We start from the raw sequence: 22,738 nt of genomic DNA on the forward strand, positions 1-22,738 counted from the left end.
CGGTAGCGGGCCGCCTGTCTGTCCGCTCGCCCGTCCGTCCCGGTGGCGGGGCCCTGCGGGGGGAGGTGGGTGCGGGCCTCTCCGATCCCTGCTGGTGCCCGCGGGGAGCCCCGCGCCGCCCATGGCCCGTCCCCGGGGGGCTGCAAGCGAGGGGCGGCCCGCGTCATGGGGGCCTCCGAGCAGCCCCGTAACCCTGGCGGTTTGTTTGCAGAGACGGCCCTGGAAGGAGGAGCGATGCAAGAGGAGGGAGAGTGAGAGGGGTAAGCAGCGCCCGCAGAGCGCCCGGGGCTTGAGGGCGCGCAGAGCCGGAGGGAGGAGGGAGGACCTCGGGACGGGACCTCGGGGTCAGGGGTGGGAGAGGGGATGGGGCCGGTGGGGTGCCAGGCGCTTCCTCGCCAGGCAGAGGCTTTTGCCCGGGTCTGGTCGGCTGGGGTGATGGCTGCCCCTATGTCTGGTACAGCACCAATGCTGCTGTAGCTGTGGTGTGTGGGCTGGGGGCCTGGGACTCAGGGTTTGCCCGTTCTCTTTGGGGTGTTCTTGATGTACATCTGCATGTGCTTGTTCTAAAGGCATAGCAGTGCTTGAACTTGTTGGTACTGAGGAGCTTAGGGGAGGCACTTTGGCATTTGGTCCCATATCCTGTGTGGCCTTCAGCATCTATAGCATTTTGCAGTAGTTGAGCCCAAAAGCTCACTCTTACTGGCCAAAGGTATTGGGCAGACACAGAATGACAATTTCAATAATTGTTTTGTCAGATGAAAGCTCTACGCTACGTATAAATAAATGCTGAGTATCTGGAGAATAAAGGAAACTACATTAAAGTCAATCTCTAAATATCTGCATATCCAACCTTGATTATACCTTCCAGAAACACAGCCTCTGCCTCACCGTTTACTTGCACGTGCTTTTTATCTGTGTGTTTGTGATTAAAAGTGATGACCTGCAAAGAAGTATAAGCCCAGCCCATTAAGTATGTGACTTTGTGAAGTTCTCTGAGATATAAACTTCAGTTTCCTTGTCCCTTGTGAGTTCTCTGGTTCACTCAGTTGTTTATTTGGTGCATGTACATTTGTGGCTTGTACACAGAAGGTGTTTTTGGTTTATATCAGGAGGGTACATTGACATCTGTCTGATACTAGACTGGTGAATAGGAAGAAGGTCCCATCTCTGGCCCGTTTGTGGAAGCTGGGATGATGAAGGCACTGCAGTGGGAACGTGCTGTGGTACAGGGTTGAAGCTCCAGCCCATGTGGGATAGTTATAGAGCAATTGGAAGGGTTGCGTGCAGAGTTCTGGTAAAGTAAGTGTGAGTGGTGTTAAAGTGGGGGCTATGAATAGGGGTGCATGTTTTCAAAATGTCCTTTAGCTTAAAAGTGGGATAGGGGAGGGACATCTGTGGGTACTAGAATGGTAGTTTGGTAGAGGAATCTTATCTTTGTTTTCTCTTTGGAAGATTGGCTTGCTAGTGAGACTGCATGACAGCTTTGACTCTTACACTGTTTCTCCTTTTTCTTCACATTCTTGTAACTTCATTACATCTCAGCCAAGTCTTTTGAGTCCAATAGCTGCTCAAGCATAAACACTGCTGGATGGGAAGAAGGATTGTTAGAGAGTTTAGTGAAAACAGCATAGTCACCTTTTGAGAATCATTGAGAACTTCTTTGGTTCTTTGGTTCGTTTTTGTGTTGTTTTGTTGCTTTTTTTTTTTTTCTTGGTGTGTGGGCTTTTTTGTTTGTTTTGGTTTTAAACTGAAACATTTTGTAAATAAGCAAACAAAAGATGGGTGCTTTGCGAAGGTCTGGCAGGAACTAGATAGAAACAGGAGGCCACTGCGTGCCACCCGTCTGTGCTCATTTGGATTTTACAGTCTGAAGATGGAGGTGCCTTTTGTGCTTTATGCTCCTTAAGTAAGAAAGTTGCTGTGAGGTTTTTCTTGAAATTGATGTCCTTGCATTTTACTGCTGAAGTTTACGGTTGAGTCTGAGGGATTCAAGACTTGACAATTACCAAGTTTATTTAAAAAAAAATGTATGTGATTACTTTATGAGACTTTGTTTTTACGTAATCAGGATTGCTTAGGGTTGGCTTTTTTTTTTTTCTTTAGCTGAGCAAATAGGAGCTTACTGATTTAAAACAACAACAACGAAGCTCCTTTACATTCCAGCCAAAAAAAACCTTCTTGATTCAGGTGGCGCTCAGTTGCCAAGGAAGGCCTTATCCTCTACATGTATTTTTTCTTTCTGTGGAAGCAAACAGTTGTGTAGTTGGGTGTTATGTACATAGAGCCTTGTTGTTGACAGAATACGTAATTAATTTCAGTAAAAGAAGCAAAGGAAAGATATGTGCCCCATTGGATTCTGATTGAATTGCTGCAATGTAAATCCAGAGTAATTCAGTCAGGCAGCTAGCAGTGTGTCTGCATGCCACTGATGCAAGGTAAATAAATCATTCCTAAGTGTGTTTATTGGTTGATTTGTAGTGAGTGAGTGAGGCAGGAATACTTGGCTTTGCTGTTGCATGAGCAATTCATAAAAACAAAATTAACAGGTAATTTGGTTCATTTAAATACTGCTTCTCTATGTAGAGGAAAATTATCTCTGCGTTTTGGCTCATACGCAGTAATTCCACATGTATTTATTCTGTCCTAATGTGCTTCTGGAAAATGTTTCATGCTTCTTGGGGCATGTTCCTTAGCTTATCTGATGACTGAGATAGGTCCTTCAGAAACAATATTTACTTGTTAATTAGTCTACTGCCACATCATAACAGAAATAGGACTGGTACGATTTGCAGATAGCTGCAAACCTGTAGTGTTTGCTTTATCTAAACAGCTTGCTGTGCCAGATGTAATGTTCACTGAGCACAGTTTTTATTGCATTTATTTTGCCTGCCGATTTTGCCATATTTGTTCAGAAACAGGTACATCTACTCCAGAAAATACTGTTTTGTGGATCTCTTAGTTTTTCAATAGCATCTACAGAGCATTGCAAATTGCTCTTGATAATGATATTACACAGAGGAATGACAGGATTAGAATAGAAAGAACAGTAAAATAGATTCTTTCAGCTAGGTGATCCTAAAGAGATTAAGCCTCTGTCCTCAGAGGACTATCTTCTGGTGTCTGACTTGTCCATGGAGAGCTGAGATTGAGCAGTGGGCACTAGACTGAGGGCAGAATCCTACTGATTCTTGTCCTGGAGACAGGACTGCAACAGGCAACAGAGAGCTTGACGTGGTACCTCTTGGGAATACCTCGATACCTCAAGAGCAGGGCAGCCAGGTTGTTTCCCTGCTCTGTTGTCTTGCTGGATGAAAGAGGTGGATCTTGTCTGTCAGGATTGAGTGACATTTCTGGCTTTCTCATAAGAGTGGGGCTGGAGTGGTCAGAGCAGAGGGCTGCGGGAAGTTAGGAGCCTTGAGTTTTACTGCTTGGTCTTCTGTGGCTGTCTGTTATCTTGGACAAGTCTGTTTCCCTCTCTCTGCCTGTCCTTCTTCCTGTACAACATGCTGCTAATGTGCCCTTGCTGCATCTGGATCCTTAGTGAACTGGGGTGGAGGGACAGGCAGGGTCCAGAACTTTCACTGCTTTTGGGGTCAGGATGGTTGTGACGGTGAAAAATGGCTTTCAGCTGTATTTGCCAGGTTGCACGTGCACAGACTTGATCTTTTATGCCATATACTTGGGTGGATGGTAGTTGGGGAATATTAGAGGTGTTTTGGGTCAGGTGTAATCATTGTTAATTTTATTTTGCATGGAGGACTACTAGGCAAGAGGTATGGGCCTAAGTCTGTGGGAATAGCAGATAACTTTTTCCCTGAAAGTAACAGGATTTGGGTAGATAGCTCAAAAGTGGGGAGTGACTGCTTAAATGAGAAAGGGGAGATTAAGGAACTGTCACAGCATTAGACTGAGGCAGTTCCCTATTGGAGTCATTTTGGGTTTAATATTCCTTTTCTGTGTGTGTGTGTGTGTGTGTGCGTCTGTCTCTGTCTTCCTTTTTCTCCATTCCTCTTCCCTTCCCCCTTCCTGTTCCCCCCTGTGCCCAGCTAGGATGGAAGAATCTCATTTCAACTCCTCTCCGTACTTCTGGCCAGCAGTGCCCACGGTTTCGGGACAGGTAAGATCTTTGTCTTTCAACCCATTTTGCTGATGTTGCTTCACGTTAGAAGTTTGTGAATGATGCATGTTTCTGTTGCTTTTCTTGCTCAGCCAACTGCTGGAAGAGGCTGTACTGCAATATTCTAAAAGCTGTTCTTCCCACCTGTTTAGATTGACAACACCATGTTTATTAACAAGATGAAGGAGCAGCTATTGCCCACAGAGAAGGGCTGCAGCCTTGCTCCCCCCCACTACCCTGCCTTGCTGACAGTGCCCACCTCAGTGGCCCTTCCCACTGGCATTGCAATGGACTCTGACACCAAGCCGGAGCAGCTGACACCACACAGCCAAGCCCCTGTGACTCAGAACATCACTGTGGTGCCAGTGCAGTCTGCTGGGCTCATGACAGCAGGTAGGGAACTCTGCAACAGGAAGATGCCAGGATGTGTGTAGTGCAGGATTCTGGAGAATCCTCTTGGGACTATAGATTATCCTGAGCATTTTTGATGGTGTAGACTGCCTTGCCTCTAAGCGTTGTTTCACTGTGAATCTCTGGGAAGTCTATTCATCTAGCCTCTGTGCTGATGTTTGACTTCTAGCTGTGAAGACTGAGAATGTTTTGGAGATGTTAAGCTGCTCTTCTGTTTTAAATGTAGATGTATAAACCTTACTTCTGTGAGATGAGGAGATCATTAGAAGGGTAATGCTTGACCTGCATCTTTGTTTTCAGGTCCTGGTCTCGTGATAACTTCTCCATCAGGCTCCCTGGTGACTACAGCCTCCTCTGCACAAACCTTTCCCATCTCAGCTCCCATGATCGTCTCTGCACTACCCCCTGGCTCCCAGGCAGCCCTCCAGGTGGTGCCTGACCTGACCAAGAAGGGGACAACCACCCTCTCCGAAGGTGGGGGGGTGGGGGGGGGGGGGGGGAGTTGCCCCCAAACCGCCTCGGGGCCGGAAGAAGAAACGATTGCAGGAATCGGGGCTGCCAGAGATGAGCGACCCCTTTGTGCTATCAAACGAGGATGATGAGGACCAGCACAAGGATGGCAAGACATACAGGTGGGGAGCAGGCTTAAACCGTGATTGTTACATTGCATGGGGTTGGGGGTATATTCAGCTCTTTGGAGGGTTACGTGGGGGTGGGAGAGATCTTTGCCTCTTCCTTGTAGAGTCCCTGAATAGTGAAACTCTTAGCTGCAGAGAGGGTTGAGTTTTCTTGATAATTCGGAATGTTTGCAAGCTGGTAGATTGACCCCAAACTAAGCATCTTCTTTGTAGTGAACGACCTCCATTTTCTAAACATAAGAATGTTAGCATTGCTCGGTTAGTTAATATTAGCTCCTTCACAGGCTGAGCCATATCCTTGATGCTGCAGTTGGGTGCTATGGCTGGCATACTGCAGAGTGCAGTACTGTCTGGTGCACCTGCAGCACTTCTGGTGTGGTTGAGAGTCCTAGTGTACCTGAATGCCCCTGAATGAGGACTCCGATCTGTCCAGTATAAATTCTCCATAGTGGAGGAACACAGCTGGAAGTGAATTGTGGTGATAGCATCTGTTCCTGTGTGCCCTGCCCCATGTGCTGTCTTACTGTTTCAACATTCCCAACAAAACAGGAAAAAAGTTCTGTTCTGAATTAGATGTAAGGGTGTTACTGAGCCCAAAAGTTTCTCGATGGGAGGGGAGAGCGTTCTGAGCCTTGAGGTTGGGTTTCTGAGCTTGGAGGGATGTGGCTTAAGGAGCTTGCACAAGTGAGTGCTGGGAAAGGGAGAGAGGTTAACTAGGAGGAAGTACTTAAAGCAGAGGGTAATAAGGAGCGCAGCATTTTTGAGAACGTGGCAGCTGGACACAGCAGATGAGTGCTAGGGTGGGGATGTGATGGTCAGTGTTGGTTGGGAAGCAAGGAGCCGGTATGGGTATTTAGTGATGTGTGTTTCTGAGGTTCTGAGGGCTGGTTAAGGTCAGTGAGTCAAAGCAGAGGTATATGATTCGTAGCTCATCTCACTTCCCTGCTATGTGTCCATGAATCCTTCTCAGTTTCCCTTTTACCTCTTTTTTTTTTTTTTCTTTCCTTTTTTGTACCAGTTTAGTTATGTTTCTGGAAGTAAGTCATGAGTATGAAGGCACCTCCACAGAATCTATGCATCCATCCCAGACTCTTGTTTCATTTTTAACTGCAGTGTTTTTAAAATGCTTACGTTTTTAAATCGATACAGTCAAATGGCTGCAAAACTAGAGCTTGGAATAGTCCTTTTATTCCCTTACCCAATGTCCCAGTTTTTCCACTTTGAAAATACAATCAGCGTATGGTGAAGAGGGGTGGGAGTGTTAGGTAGCTTGCTATTTTTAAGTCCACCATTTATTTTGGGCCCTAGCCACAATTCCACACTACTCAAGCTGCTTACAGTCTGGGTTGCTAATTAGGTTGTTAGATATGTATTTACAGGGGACACAATTGGCAGTGAACGTTAGAATTAAAGCTGAACCAAAGCTTTAATTATAGCTCCTTGTTTACATGGAAGTTTGGAAAAAAAATGCCAATGCCCATGTGGAGTGACTCAGCAGAAACTTTATGAACGCCCATAGTATCTGTAACTGATCATGAAAAAGACTTTGCAGTAAAAAAGAAACCCACACAAATAGGTTTATATGTAGGAAACATGTAACCAGGAATATTTCACGTCTTCACGTTTAGTCCGCCTCTGTCTCTTCTTCCAGTTCCCATTCGAAGACAAACTTCCTCTGAGCAGTATTAAAGTGCAAGATAGCCAAATTGAGATTTATTGAAGCCCACCAAGGGGTCTCTTCTTTGTCTGATGCTTTCCACGTGCAAGTCTGGAACTAAAAAGAATTGTTAAATATAAAGGACAATGAGTGCTCTTGTAGCTGTGGGAAGATGTTTGTATATAACATCCGTAGGTTAAAACTTGAGAACTCATGGGTTCCTTCACTGTTCTAGGTGATAATGATTTGGGTAGTTGCCGTTACTGTAGTGCGCAGACATATCCTAGCTAGTTTAGGATTACATGGGAGGTTTTTCTGAACGTGATCCCTTCTGGGCTGAAGGAGTTGCTTGTGGTGTACGTGCAGGCATTTGTGTGATTTCATTGACTCATCCTGATACACTAAGGACAGTCTAGTCAGATGCCTGGAAGGAGTTGTACTATATTGATCAGTCTGACTACTTTTGTGGTGGTTTTTTTTTTTTTTTTTTTTTTTTTTTTTTTTATCTTCATGAGTTCTTTTGTCATGGGTGTCTGGGCTGGTGGCTAATTTCCCTAATTCTTGACTCCTGGCATATTGTGAAGAAGGATCGAGGCCTTGAATGAGCAGTACAGCTGGCAGGCCTTAAAGGGATTGTGGCACAAAGATGATACAAGTATCGCAGATCAGCCCATTGAATGTAGCGATTCCTGCCCCAGCAAATAGCAGATGTTTTGCTGCCATCACTAGAAGTGGGTTAGACTGCTGTGGCATTGATGCAACCATCTTTTACCACTAGGTTTTTCTCGGTAAGAGAAGGCGTGAGGCTTTTACTGATGATGCTGTTGCTTGCAGATCTTGCACATCTAGCCTAAGGATTAGTCTGGCAAGAGTCCTTGTTCTGCTTTGTGATATTAGAAGAGGCTTGTACCTGCAGGGGACAAGCATCTAAACCAGTTCTGTGAAGCATTTTCCATCATGAATAATGTCATTTCAGACTTGTCTGGATTCATTGTCAGTTCTTCATTAATATCTCCTGACATCATGGTAGAATTTACTTTTTTCTCCTGCGGAAAAAGAGATCAGCATCAAGAGTGTTTCTACTAAGATGCTGTCAGTGTGTGAAGCACATGATTTCTAATCAGAACTTTAAAAGGTACTGAGGAAGAAAGGGCATAGATTCTGGAGACAGCGGTATTTCTCAGTACTGTTTTGGTGTGTGTTCAAATGCACTTCTTAAAGCTTCTGGTGTGATGTGTAGACAAGGTGGTTGAAATGGTTCAGTCTCTCTGGTTCAGATCGTCAGTTTTCTCTGTCAAACAGTTCTCTGAATAGTTTGGTCTTGCATTTACTGGAGGAAGGAACCTCTTTATCAGCACTAACACAATATATTAAGTTTTTTGTCTGGGATGGTTTTGTAGGCTCTGCTTTTGAGCAAAGGATAGTGTAGAAAAGTTGTAGGCATGAGAAGAACCTTGCTGTTACACTGTAGTCATAGAGCTTTCTGTTTCCTGCCTTCATTGGTAAGTTTCCTTACTTTCTCTGGGCTGGAGGGAGTTTTAGCTTGGGAGACAATAACCAGCTAAGAGACATAAGCTTCTGAAGTGTGTCTAGGGAGAAAAAATGTGCAGAAGCCTTAGAAGTCTTGGCAAGAAGCAGAGACAAGCTGTGAAAGGGGAAAAATCTGGATGATGGAAATAAGGGATGGAAGTAAGGGGAGCCCAGTGGCTTGAATACAACAGGTGGTGGGCATGTCCTTTTTTTCAGCCCCTTTTTTTTTTTTGGCCCTACACTGAATTTAGTGTTGCTGTTTGACCTTCCCCTGTGGTGATGATTTTGCTGTTGTTTTTTAATAGATTTGAAATCTGATGGTAATGGCTTTCATAAGCCGTGTCTGCCTGGAAATTTGGTCAAGTTGTAAATTTTGAAAATGATCGGTTAAGCATGCTCTGAGATGCTGTGTACTTTAGTAGTTGAAATACGCAAAGATTATTGTATCATCTTTGTTGGTATTTGAGGTTTGCATAAATCCAGGCCCTGACCAGACTGTTTGTCTCCCCAGAAGAACTAAATAGGCTCTGACCTCTCTGTGTTTATATGAGGCTGTACTAAGTGTGTGCTCTCTATACTGTGATAAGCGTCTTCTAGATTAGTGCTGAAGAGCCAAGCTTGCTTTTCCTTCAGTCATGGCCCTCATTCTGCTTCAGAAGGGAATTTTTGTGCTCAGTGTTGGCAGGAGCCTTCCCCTCTTGCAGGTGCAATGGCAAGGTAAAAGAAGGCAGTGCTTGATTCAAACGCGGTGGAGACAAGAGTAAGATAGGGCTAGGGCTTGGAGCTGATTGAAGTCTGGAAGCTTGATCAGGCAGAGATGGCAATCTCTGAAAGGAAGGAGGAGAGAGGAAAGAGCCTCACAAAGTAGAGGATGTGATGGAGAGCCTATTTGCAAGGTTATAGAAAAGCTAGGGGGGTCAAGACTGAAACAGGAAGAAAGAGGCAGATCTGCGAGGAGCTGGAAAATGAAGGAGGTACCTCAGATTAACAGAACAGATGGGGAAAAGAGCATGGGATGTGAACAGACAAGTAGAAGTGTGAGGGAGAGGAGATAAATGTTAATGAACAGGGGAGAGTTACTGGCAACTGAGGATGAGGAGGCTGGGGCATATGGGAAAAGAGCCTGGGGCTGGGTCTTGGTGCAGGAGAGACGGGATTGCAACAGGATGGAAGGCTACAGGCAAAGGAGAAATAGAGATTGAAGTATGGGGCAGGAAGTTTGACCACATTCCCTCCAAAGCCTAGAAATATTAAATCCAGCATTCCTAAATTTTGCCACGTTTCTGCTGTCAGCACTAGTTAGTATATAACCTCCTCTGGCAAAGAGCCTCACCCCCCTCCAATGCTAGAAAAAGACAACAAACTGCTATTAATATCATTTATTGTCCTAGCTGTGGTGGCAGAATCTGTGCAGAGGTTCTTAAGATTGCTGTTGACCAATGTGGGTGTCAGTGTGATGCCACATGTTGGAATTTCTGTTTGCTTTTTTTAACAAGTAGTTCCGTGAGCAGCGGAACTAATGAAGCCTGGTTTCCAGCGGCTCTCTCCTGTGTGGATTCTCTGATGTCTAATCAAGGGTGAGCTCACTAGCCTTTCCCTCAGCAGGGGGCTCCAAGAGGGTCTCTTATCTTTTGCAGCTGCATATTTTTGTGACGCTTGTTGTGATTTTAAAATTCTTACCCCTTTTTCGGATTTGGTTAAAATTGGCTTATACTTTCAAAGTTCTAAGGAGGACAGGTGCACATGTACTTCTTTATATACACACTGTTTGTAAGCTTTGCTTTGTATATGAGTACTGTGTCAGAAGGTTAGAAATGGTAGTTAAGACTGACCGTGTGTCTCGGGATATAATAAGGAGAAAACCTGGATTATGGTAAGTTCTCTCCCTTCTATTATGGTGTTTTAACTACATGTTTGCATGTGCACGTGTGTTCTCATTGTAGTTCATCATAGTGCAAAGTAAAAAGAACAGGAAGTCACGAGTTTTAATTTTAGTGCATTTTACTTGCTTGTCAGTGTGTGCAAGGGAATGAGGGAGTCAGTAACTGTTTCAGCTGGAGAGAGAGAGCATCAAATCTCTTATGTCTCACATCTGTCTGTGTGGTCACACCTTAATTTGACCCCATTGAGTCAATGCACTTTTGTCCCATCTTTGTTTATGTGTTTACAGTTATAGTGTACTTGATAGCCTGTCAGAGTCCAGAAAATTTACTTAGGACCAGTATAAAAATTGAAATGGCATGGGGTTGTGGAGTTGAGAAGGATAAGGATGACTTGAGGAAGGCAATTGACTGCTAATGTGAAGAACCTGTAGGCTGTTTGGTACGGTTTTAATAGTGTATCTTAAGTCGTGGTTCAGGCCACACAGTGCAAACACAAGTTAGGTCACATCTGGTGTTCCCAAAACCATAATCCCTTGCCAAGTATCATTGAATAGTCCTCTGTTACATGTTGCATCCTTTTTAGCTTTACACAAGCATAGTATCTTACAGCTACAGTGCAGAAGTCTTATAGGGGCAGTGATTTAAATGTATGTACTGTCAAGTTCCTTTAAAGGAAAATCAACGTTTGCAGATATTGGGTTAGCCACTCAGAGTTAGTGGGTATATCTTACTAGTTGTTTTTTTTTTTCATTCCTGTCTTTTGTCACTTCCTACTGTTAGGAAAAAAGAAATGGATGCTGTGGGGACAGATGAGTGTGGAACGCTGATACTTCTGTGTGGCTCCAACAGAGGAGTGATTTTGCCTTCTGAGATTGGAATTGCACTCGCTTGACAAGTCTGATGCTGTATGCATCACAGTGGTTATGAAGAATCCCGACCACTTGCTTGTTAAGTATCTATCTGTGCAACATAATAAGGATGCAGTTCTGTTGAAGCGGTCGATAAAGCTGTATCAGAATATGTGGCTGCACTGCAGAGCCAAATTTTGTTGACACAGATGACCTTACTTCTGGTTCTAAATTTATTAGTGTTTCTTATGGGGCTTTTGTTTTTTTTTTTCAATTTAGCATTGGGTATTATCATGTTCGTAGGAAATACCTTATCGTATTTTATTGCTTTGCTAGTTGTTTATTCTAATGGTTACTGATTTCAGAAATCGATAGAGGTCTTAAGCCTGATGTCGTTCAGTGGTTTCAGAGGTCAACAGAAAATCTTTTGACAGTTTACAGATAGAAGCAATTGCTGGTAGATAATTGTGGGTGTTGTTGTTGTTTTAAAGGCTAAGTTTTATGTGGCTGTTAAACTTGAGCTGCTCAAGCAAAATGTGGTTTTAGTACAGCCCCATGTAAGGCTTAGTTTCTTGGTTAATACAGCCTGGCTTCTCCAGCAGAGTTAGGGATTGAGACCTAGATGCTCAGGCACTATTTAAAACAATAATGTAGGCCTGGATAGAATTGGAGTCAGGAGCTGGACTCGAAGATCCTTCTGGTGGGTCCATTCCAACTCGGAACACTAAGTGATTCTAGGAAGTGTCCTATTGGCTGCAGTTGAACATCTTTAATCTAAAGAATAAGTTATGTAAGTAATGGGGAAACAGTGTCCTGGAAAGCAGTGCAGAAGACTTCTAGAAATTAAATGACATCATGTGAGTTCCCAGGGTGAGGCTCTGACAGAAGATGGTAAATGCAGTTGCTGAAAGAATAAATAACAAGGTATTTAAAGGAAGACAGGCAATTTGTGAAGCACACTGAAATGCTGCATAATTCTGGGTCTGACATTTTTTTTTCTAAGATCATTTGGAAATATTGACAGAATGCAGGAATCACCTCTGAGGACTGGAGAAATGCTATATGATGAGAGCATTTAAAAATAGTCACTGCTTTGCCAGGACAATGGTGCATGTTTGTTTTCTGTAGTCTTACCATGATACCAAGCAAGGGAGGGTCTGTGGAAATAAGTCTATGAAGATCTCTGTGTAATTAGCAGACTTGATAGCATGCATGTCAATAGTGTAAATTGGCAAATGGACGCAGGAGTACAATTTTGCAAGCTTGCATTTGGCATTCATATACTTTTATTTAGGTCTTATGCAAGTTCTCTAGCCTTGTATCTTAAATATTTTATCTCCTTCCCCTTGCCTCTTACAAAATATTAGTGAGGAAATGTTTAATTTGCTTTAAAATATGGGATAATTTGAAGGTTAAATCAGCATTTCTTATGCACTGTGCATCCATTATTATGCAATGATTGCATTAGTTACTTCATTAACTCTGCATTGCAAAGGCAGTAAATTTCTTTCCTTACTAAATATCTGTTGGCTCAGGAAGCCTAAACTTAACTAGTTTAACTTCTGACCTTTCTGATCTGTTGTTTTAAGTTATTATTATTTTTAACTTGTGATGGTGTATTTGAAGTCTAGCAGAAAGAGCAAGGGCTCAGTTAAATTTGAAGATGAATCTCAATAGGAAATTGAATTCTGAAAGTCATGTAAAAGCTTACAGTTTTCACAACTGTGATACCAATTAATTAATCACTTGATTGAAAAATGCTGTTAATTCATGGTAGGCAGATTTTACTATGAGATGATATTTCAGATGGTATTTTATCTCATAACAGCATCTGATGAATGAGGCGAAACATTCTATGAGAAGAAGCAAAAACATGGCACTGTGTGCCTCAGAGTTGTAGTCTAGCTCCTATAGGCGTAATTTTGTTTGTGACTCATCATGATGACTTTCATATGGGAGCAGAATTAGAATTATGTATCCAACTTTTACTGGCATTTCATGATTTTTTTTTTGAGGGTGTTAGTCTTACCATGCACATATTTTTTTTATCTCACTTTATTTCTGTAGATTCCCTATAAAAAGAAAAGATCAGAAACATTGTGAGGTGTTACTTCTGTTCCCTAGTATACTGATGAATATAAAACTATTTATATGGAGAAGTGCACCTCTGCATTATTAAGAGTTTATTCTCCGAGGCTAAATTTGCAGAGCCATGACAAACAGTCATAGGATATTTTGTTACACTCTCAATGGGAATACTGCATTCATTCCTGTTACTTGCTTTCAGAATGCAGTGTAGTAGTAGTAGTCCAGAAGCACAATGGGGAGAAAAGGTTAAAAATGCATATTAACAAAAAAGATGACTTATTTCATGTAGCGCCGTGTCCGTGCTTAGCAAACAGCACTCCCTACTTTTCCCAGCAAGGGGAATTTCAATGAAATAGAATACTGAAACACTGCAATTGTCAGGTGCGATGTCCTCATTAGCCATATGGATTTAAACATTTTTTTGAATCCATATTTCCCCACCAGAGGACTGACTGCATCCTCCCCTTTAATATTAGATGTAGTCTGAGGCAAAATGCAAAGCTGTTAATTAAATAGATCGCTTGTTCCCATGAAAATGCCTGCAACCGCATAATGCAGAACTCTAAAATGCAGCTGTCTGCTCTATTCCAGGGCCTTTTCAACTCGTAAGGCTGATGAATTTGTTAATGCTACATAACATTCTTGCCCTCTCTCAGCTGATGCTAGTTGGATTATTGGAAAATGAGTCCATATATATGAAATATATTTTCATATTGTTTTAAAAACAATTTGGAGACCTCTGCAACTGCTAATGCAGACAAGTGAGGTTGGTGGTTGTTGTTGTTGTTTTATCTTCTGAGGTTTGGAGGGTTTTTTGTTTGTTTTGTATGTGGGTGTGGGGTCTCTTGGTTTTGCTGTTTTTCCTCGCATTGAGATTTATCTTCCATTCTTATGCAGGTTCCAGGGAGATTTTTGTCAGAATGGAGAAGAACATTGTTTCTCTGCATCAAAGTTTATTCTAGGGAATTTCTGACCTGAAGGCAGATACCTGACAAAGCAAAGAAGTAACGAAATTGCTGCGCAGATGTTTTGGACAATAAACTAGATGGCTTTATTGTCATTAGATACTTAATGGGTGGGAGTGCTTAGACATAGTAAAGTTCATTAGTTTTTTTCAAAAAAGAATGGGATGTTTAAAATATATGGTCATATACAGCAGAGAAGATAACAGTTCCCAGGACTGCATGTACACTAGAGCTACATGTCTAGAAAAGTAGTACACTTGGACAGGTAGCTGAATTCTAAAGCCAGTCATTGTAGGAGCCAAGTGATTGAGAACATAATACAGCCTCTGAATGTTGTTCCAAAGATGTATTATTCTCATGGTTGAAATGATCCTGTTTCTTGTTATGGGGGTTATGGCTTAATTCCTTGCATTAGCAGGGCACTGGACTTGGAGATACTTTTCAGTTCAGTGTTCACTTTAAAGTTCCTTTTAGCATTGCTACTTTCAGGAATACAATTCTCATTCTCTAAATATGACTAAAATTGTGGAGTGCCTATGCTGTCTTCAAGTGTAGCTTTAAATTTTTCATAAAGTCTAGAGCAAACTGGACAAGTGTTTAGAGAGAGAGAGGGTTTGTAAACCAAAACCTGCTTTTTCTAAAAGGTGATCTTGATGTTCTTTCTTGCTCCTTGCATCTCAAATAGACCTAGGGATAAACAGATTGCTTCTATTTGTTGATGCTAGAAAGGATGGTTGTGTGTGTGTGAGGGAGGAATTATAGGTTAAACACATTCTTATATGTGGTGTTTTCAGTTGTGCAGTTAGAAGGACGTAAGAGAAAGATGAAGGCAGAAAATGTGGAAACAACTGTTAGAGATGATAAGGAATTCAAAGGAACGGTGATATATAAGAAAAATGGCATATGTGTGGTAGAGTTCTCGTTGGGGAAGCATGGCTTCCAGTTAAATGGCTCAAAATCAAGCTGTGGCTTGGAAGGGCCTGTGGAAGTGAAGGTAGGTTCTGGATAAATATTGCCTGCATTACGTGTGCTAATTAGACCACATGCTTCATAAAGGCTTCTGGCTCCAAAATAAATAGCCATTGTAGTAAATGTAATGAAGTATTCTCCTAGGAGGAAGAGAAACACTTGAATGTAGGAAGGAGCAGGATAAGCTCTCTGTTGTTTGTAATAACTGCAGAGACTTTTGTCACTGAGCAATTTCTCAAATGCTTGTAAAACTTAAGGAAATTCCCAGGCACAAAACATAATTAACACAGCACAACAGGTTGAACAGAGGTCTTGTAGGTGGAATTTTTCCCTCGGGTGTGACCCTGGAAGTTCCAAGTGCAGGTTCCATTTTGTCTTGTTTAATTGAGAAGTCTGCAAGTGGAAAAACTTTTAGTTCAGAGAAACCTTAAGTCTGCCACTTGTTGGCGTGCACTTCTGTGGGAAGATGATAACCTTCAGTAACTTGGATGTAGTCTCTAGCTCTCTGTCACTTTATTAACCACAAACTCTTTTACCACCTTTAATTTTATAAAAGTACAATCTTCTCTTAACCTGGTATTATGGTGGAGGAATGTTTTTTAACATCAGCATCCATTGGAGATAGTTGCCCACTGCTTCTCCCTGTTCAAAGAGTCTGTGTTATCAAACATGCTTCTGATCATTGTGGGAACAGATGGGTCCAAACTCCCAGACAAAACATTTCAAAACATCACTGAGATAGAAACGGTGAAAGCCAATTAGACCAGTGAAATATCCGATCTGGTATGCAGAACATCTTTTGAGACTCACTAGGAAGGCAGCACTGTTGTTACTTCCAGCATTGTCTTCGTAAACATGTCTTCTCCAAAAATGGGAGCAGAATTAAATGGTTTTGTCATAACTGCTTTTGCAGACTTTGCAGTACATGGAATTAACTTTTATAATGAGGATGAACGTTAACCTGGGATTTTCAGGTTTTCCAACTTTTTTGGCTGAAATAAATAATAGATGAACAAAATGTTTTTTGTCTGGGAGTTGTTGTTCCTGTCCCCTTCAGATTGCTGTAGAAAAACTTCCAAAGTGCTGCCCTGTCTTCCTTGTAAGCGCAATAAATTAATCTCTTTGATTCTCCCAAGACCTTCACTTGTATGGCTGCGAAGTATAGTTTGGTCTCTTCTGCCAGTTCCTAGCTTAAGATTGTTCCTCTGGGACTGGAGCACTTGCAGCTGAGCACAATGTCCCAGGTGAAACCTCCCCAGAACCTCATAGTAAGAAAATATCCCATATTCACTCAGTGTGGATGAGCCCTTCCAGTTAGAGTTGATAGATATTGGGGCTTGCCCCCATATGACACTGTCTCTTCCCCTCACCCCGGTCCCAGGTGCCGGATGTGTTCGCTGACCTTCTACTCCAAGTCGGAGATGCAGATCCACTCCAAGTCCCATACGGAGACAAAGCCACACAAGTGTCCTCACTGCTCCAAGAGCTTCGCCAACAGCTCCTACCTGGCCCAGCACATTCGCATCCACTCAGGGGCCAAGCCCTACACATGCAGCTACTGCCAGAAGGCCTTCCGCCAGCTCTCCCACCTGCAGCAGCACACACGGTAAGGGCCAGAGGAGGCTGGGGGCCTTCAGCACTGCATGTTGCTGTCATCCCAGCATGCTGTGAGTGGGCACCCTCCGTGGGTGACTACTCGGGGAGGCCTTGCTGATTTCTGTGGGCTGGTCACGTCTCAGACACAACCAACCAGCAGTCGTGGTATCTGACACGTTAAGACCTGTTGCTTGCTGTGAGGGGCTGGGTGTGCGCAGAGGTTAATGTTACTTACTCTGAGGGGTGTCTGCAATGGAACAACGTCATCTGACAAAAGGTAGGGCTGGTTTTGCCAGCACTAGAGTAAAGGACACATAGAAGATCTGTTCCCTGTCACCCCAGCATAGTTCTGCCAAACAACTCAGTCCACGCTTGCAGCCCCCTGTTATTTCAGCCATAGGCTTTCCACACACAGCTCTGCCAATGCCCCTCAGTCCAAACTCTATAGTTTCTCTCTCTGGATCCTCCCCCGGTGCGGACAGACCACAGGCTCTTGAATCCAAGGGGAGCACGGTTTGAGGCTGAGTGAGCTCATGCCATATTGGAGTTCCTCTGTGTAGCAGATAGTGGTGCTGTCCCACCCCCTTTGTGCCCTCATTCCGTCAGCACTAGCCAGATGGCGGTCGTGTCCAACTGCTGCTGCTCCTCCTCCTCTTCGGCAGGATCCACTCCAAGCTCCACACGGCGATTGTCAAGCCGCACAAGTGTCCTCACTGCTCCAAGAGCTTCGCCAACACATCCTACCTGGCCCAGCACCTCCGCATCCACTCGGGGGCCAAGCCCTACACCTGCCGCTACTGCCAGAAGGCCTTCCGCCAGCTCTCCCACCTGCAGCAGCACACACGGTAAGGGCCAGAGGAGGCTGGGGGCCTGGCCCTGGCCCCCCCGCGCTGCCGGCATGCACCTGTGGAGCACACGCGCGCCAAGCATGCGGGGGGCGGGCGGGGGACGCGACCGGCTGCACACACAGGAGGAGGTGGCCCAGCAGAGTGGACGGAATGGACACTGCGCAGGAGACGCTGACCACGGCAGGGCAGAAGCGGGCATGTGCTATCCCTGGGGATCCTTGGTCTGGCACCGCGGGGGGTACAGAGAGAGAGCAATAGAGTGAGAGGCATTGGCCATAGGGGATCCCAGCCCGGCTCTTCGGGGGTTGGACTGAGTGTGTGGAAGCTTGTCCTGGCATTGCAGGGGGACAGGGGCATGAACACATTTCCCTGATAACATAAGGGGAGAACTTTTGGAGTGTGTATCCTGAGAAGGAGCAGAGCTACTTTCTTGATACTGTGGAAGCAGGAGAATGGATTCCTCTTGGTTCTCCTGAGCTTGAGGCAGGGAGCCTGGGCCCCCAGACTCCTAACCACCCATTTTTAGGTGGCCCACATGCCAAGCCAGCCACCCATTCATAAAGTCTTACTCCTCAGTCCTAGTGACATTCTGAACTCTGCTTGTCTGCATGTACTTTCTAACTTCTAGCTGGACACAGGAGCTGGGCAGAGCTCTCTTTGTCCAGATAGAACAGCAGCTGGAGGCAGCATCATCCGTACCCTTGCTCTCCTGAGTGGCTGTGAGATTTGATCATAGCATCAGGCCCTGGCAGTCCGCCTTGCCTGTCTGTTCACTGCTTCCCATTTGTGCTCTTCCTCCTTGACAGTATCCACACTGGGGACCGACCCTACAAATGCGCTCACCCTGGTTGTGAAAAGGCTTTCACGCAGCTTTCCAACCTGCAGGTAAGAGGCTGGGCATGCCCTGCTCAACAGTGTGGGTGGCAAATACAGCTGTCAAGCGGGAGGAGGTGGAGAAATTGGGGTAGCTGGGAGGAGAGTGAAAGAGTACAGAAATACTATTGAAGTGCTGAGTAGGGAAGAGATTCATGGCTTTTGTGGCTCTAGTGACCCAAGTAAGTCCCAAAAACAGTTGCATCCTGTAAAATTATGAGCTTGACTAGAATGTGGCGAGACCTTAGTAACATTCTTCCCATCTGTTCCGTAGTTTTCTAACATAGCTGGGGCAATAAATTTTCTAAATGTTATGAGTGGAATAAAATCTCACTATCTGATATTTTTGTTGTTGTTTGTTTTACAGTGGAATTAGTGTAAGACTAGAGATTTAGGGAAGCAAAAGTAATATGTCCTGTTGCAGTATTGAGGAGGAAGGGAAGAGTGAAAAATGCCAAATAGCAAAATGCCAGCGATCAGTTAAGGAAGATCTTGCTTTGACAGTGGGAGTCAGTGTGAAGAGAGGCAGGAGAGAAGAAAGGCAGGAAAAGATTGAAAGAATTGCATTGAGACTGAGAAGATGGATGCTGCGGAGAGTTAGGAGACTGCTTTCAAATGTGTAGAAGGGCTGATAAAGAATTTGTGGGGAAGACACAGTGGGCTGGAGTGGAAAGTACCACGTTCTGTGCTAGGAGCTGGGTGTACCTAGCTCAGCATACTGGGTCCTGGGGGACTTGGAGCCTGGTTGGAAGGGAGTGTTAGAGGTAAAGCAATCTCCAGTGTTAATATTCACCTCTTTCTCTGCACTTGCTTTCTCTTTCCTCTGCCCTGCTGCCATTCCCCAGTCCCACAGACGGCAGCACAACAAAGACAAACCTTTCAAGTGCCACAACTGCCACCGTGCATACACAGATGCTGCCTCGCTGGAGGTACACCTGGCTACACACACGGTGAAACATGCCAAGGTCTATACCTGCTCCATCTGCAGCCGGGCCTACACCTCGGTGAGTGTTGGCTCCTTGAGAGCTATCAGAAGTGGGAACACTTCCCCAGGGAGTAGGTTCTGTGGAAGCAGCACCATGAGTTGTCGTATCCCTCCCTGTTCCTTTTTTTTCTTCTGAGTCATCCCCACCTGTCATGCCGTTCTTCCCATTGCAGGAGACGTACCTGATGAAGCACATGCGGAAACACAACATCCCTGATCCACAGCAGCAGGTGGTTCAGGCCCAAGCCCAGGCCTCTCAGCAGCAGCAGCACTTCCAGCCACAGGGAGGTGGGGCAGCAGGGGGCCCTTCTGGAGACACTAACCAACCCAATCCTCCCCCTCAGTGCTCCTTTGACCTGACTCCTTACAAGACTTCAGAGCATCATAAGGACATCTGCCTCACTGTCAGCACCAGCGCCATCCAAGTGGAGCACCTCTCCAGCTCCTAGAGAGACCTCAAGCCAGGGAGCAGAAAGCCTCTTGTGCATAGCCTGCGCCCAGGGGCACCGCTTGTGTGGTGGCCCTCCTCGTGCAACAGTCTCCGGCCTCTCCTCCTGCAACAGCCTCTTCTGGCCGTGTAACCCTGTTCATGGCAGCCCCTTGAATAACAGCCTTTATCAAGGGGGTGCTCCTTCTGTGCAACGACCTGCCTGGTAGGAGGATGCTTCCTTGTGCAAGAGCTCCTTTCCTGTGCTGGGATCACTTCCTCATGCAAGAGCCCCTCCTTTAAAACCCAAAGAAAGGCCTCTGTTTTGCCTTCTCTCACTGTAGGATGCGTATGAAGGGGTGGGGAGGTGTTGAGACATGCGTGGTGAATGGAATGGAGTCCTAGTATGTACAGGGGCTTGGACATGCTTTCAGTGGGCCACAGAAGAATGTGGCAGGGTTCACAACTGGATGGTTTTTTTGTTTTTTTTTTTTTGAGGATTTCCTTGAGTGTCTAAGAGGGAAATATCCATTCCTGTTCCTCCTGCTTGTGAAAGGGAGGAGGGGTCGATTGTTCTGCCCCCAGGACTGGATGGGAGAAACCTCCCCAGTGGAAAGTGAGACCAGTGTGGGGGAGAGATGAGGCATGTTCTCTGGGCTGGACAGGTGCCTGCACTGCCTGGGGGCTATGGAGTATTGCACTCTTTCTTCTCCCCTAGTGGAGAGCAATAGAGAGGAGTCTGTTGGAACTGGCTGCTGCCTCTCCCAGCTATCTGAGCAGCGTAATGGCCAAGGCCCCATAGGAATGTGGGTTCCTGCTCGTTGCTCTTCCTGCCCGTTGTGGATGATGTCCTAGCAGCTTGTACTTCTCTCCCTCCTGCTTCCCCCACCTCCTCAGAAAAGCCTGCAGGCATCAACAACAAACCAAAAAGCAATGGAGGGGAGGGTGAGAGACTGCCAAAATAATCATCGCCCTTCTCTCTACTCCCTTTCTCGCAAGGTGGAACAACAGCAGTTCTGACTCACACCCCCCTGTCCTGCCCCGTTTCCTAAAGGGAAGGAGGAGGAGGAGTAGACCAGTCTTTCAAGGAGCCGGCGGGTGATAGGGAAAGGCTAGCTTCTCTGCTCAGCTCCCACCAGAGTGCTCTCTCAGGCTCCTCTTGCCAAGACGGGCTGGACTCACATGGCAGTGGTGGCCTCTTCTGGACCCTGATCATGGGAGAGAATCCCCAAAAGGTGGACAGTGGAGAGAAAGGGATGAAGATCCCCACAGAGAGACCAATCTAAAGAGAACGGGGAGCCAACAAGAATAAACTGAAGGCCCCGTGAATTTATATATATATACATATATATATATATAAATATCTATTCCCCACCCCTGGCCCGCTCTGTCCTTGCTGTAACTGTTTCTATCTCTGTGTTTATAAAACGCATTATCCTGGCAAATTTTTATTTTCAATCTTCGTTTGTTTTTCCCTCTCTCTTTGTCTTCTCTTCTCCTTCCCTTTTGGTTTGTTTATTTGTTTGTTTTAATTTTTTTTTCTTTTTTTTTTTTTGGTCCACATGACTATGGTCTTGTGTATCACTTCTTAGTTTCTTTGGATCGTGGAGGCTGACTCAAATGAAAAGGCAAGGGAAAAAAGCATGTGTTGGGATTTTAAAATACCCACTCAAAGCCTATAGTTTCAGATTTCTGTACGAACAAACAAAAGGAGCTTTTTTTTTTTTTTAATCACCTTGTGTAGAAATAAACTGGTGTAAAAGGCTCCTCAGAGGTGCTACTGCAAGCACCCTGCCCCTGTGCCGTGTGTTCCTTCCCCACGCACCAGACTGCAGCACGAGCATCTTGCTGCTGCAAGCACCGAGCACCGTGAGTAATGCATCCCTGTCTTCAGGCAGCCTTGTGGTTTGCGTAGTGAAAGTTGGAGCTCTGCACCTGGGTAGTCTGTGGCAGAGAGTTGCTTCTCTGTGTTTAGTCAGCAGGCTTGGCTGCAAGTGGCTGAAGTTTTTTGTAGGTTCACAGATGAGGCTAGAAGAGACTACCTGACTCCTACATTTTACAGGTGACATTTCAAGCTATTTATTCTGCACTGAGCCTCGATAGCTAAGGTGTATTTTAAGTGCAATTTCACAGAATGTATTGGCTTGATTTTGAGGCACAGGGACACAGCAAATCCCTTCCATTGGTAACCCGCTGCAAGGGCTTTGTGTTCTTGCTCTCTAAATATCTAAGTCTGGTTTCTCTTGGATTTGGTTGCCTTTGGCTTCCAGTTCAGATCCATCGTACTGATTTAGAGAACCTTAGAGCTTCCTCCTCTGACCTGGTATTTAAAACACTAACATCTCTCAAAATCTACTTTTTACAAGCTAAGTAGAGGGAACTCCTTCAGTCTTCCACTATAAAGGATTTCCTCCTGCCTGTGAATTATTCTTATCTTTTATTTTCACATCATGTCAATTTTTTCTGAATCCTGTAAAAACATTCATTTCTGAATTAAGTGTTCAATCTCCGGTGCCATGGACAAGGTTGCCCTTCCCTTTGCCTTAAGTCTGCAGAGGATTGCATTTTCTCTTTTCTCCAGCATTATACAGGAGCTCATGTTAGCTGCTTATCTGGTGCAATTCCTAAATCATCAGAAATCTCAGCTTCCTATGGTAATCTTTTCCCCTTTCTATAGATAGTCAGAGTTCTTATTTCCTGCTTGTTTAATGTGAGACGGTCTCAAAGTCCATTTTGTTTGACCTGGCTTATAGTGGTCGAGGTCACAAGCCACTTTTGCCAGTTATTGTCACCCACAAACTGTATCAGTTGTTACTTTTTAACTTTCAGATCCATCTGACCTACACTAACTTGAAAAGCATCATTCAGTGCAACTTTTTATTAGCTTCTTTTCGAGACTTGCA

The 22,738-nt window shown here is 44.7% G+C and overlaps 1 protein-coding gene across 1 annotated transcript; it reads left to right on the forward strand.

Annotated features, from left to right (window-relative positions):
* The first annotated feature begins 46 nt into the window (after positions 1-46).
* Positions 47-21,600, forward strand: ZNF384 (zinc finger protein 384). Its single transcript, XM_042867120.1, is given in 12 exon segments — positions 47-65; positions 212-260; positions 4,047-4,117; positions 4,270-4,510; positions 4,829-5,027; positions 5,029-5,160; positions 9,853-9,930; positions 16,488-16,712; positions 17,365-17,547; positions 18,357-18,435; positions 19,269-19,427; positions 19,582-21,600. Coding segments are annotated over 10 exon segments (1,638 nt in total). The 5' UTR covers positions 47-65; positions 212-260; positions 4,047-4,051; the 3' UTR covers positions 19,858-21,600.
* Positions 21,601-22,738: the final 1,138 nt, after the last annotated feature.

This window comes from Lagopus leucura, unplaced genomic scaffold (genome assembly GCF_019238085.1).
Source record: "Lagopus leucura isolate 7727_CA_CO unplaced genomic scaffold, USGS_WTPT01 Super-Scaffold_100001, whole genome shotgun sequence".
Classification (NCBI taxonomy): Eukaryota; Metazoa; Chordata; class Aves; order Galliformes; family Phasianidae; genus Lagopus; species Lagopus leucura.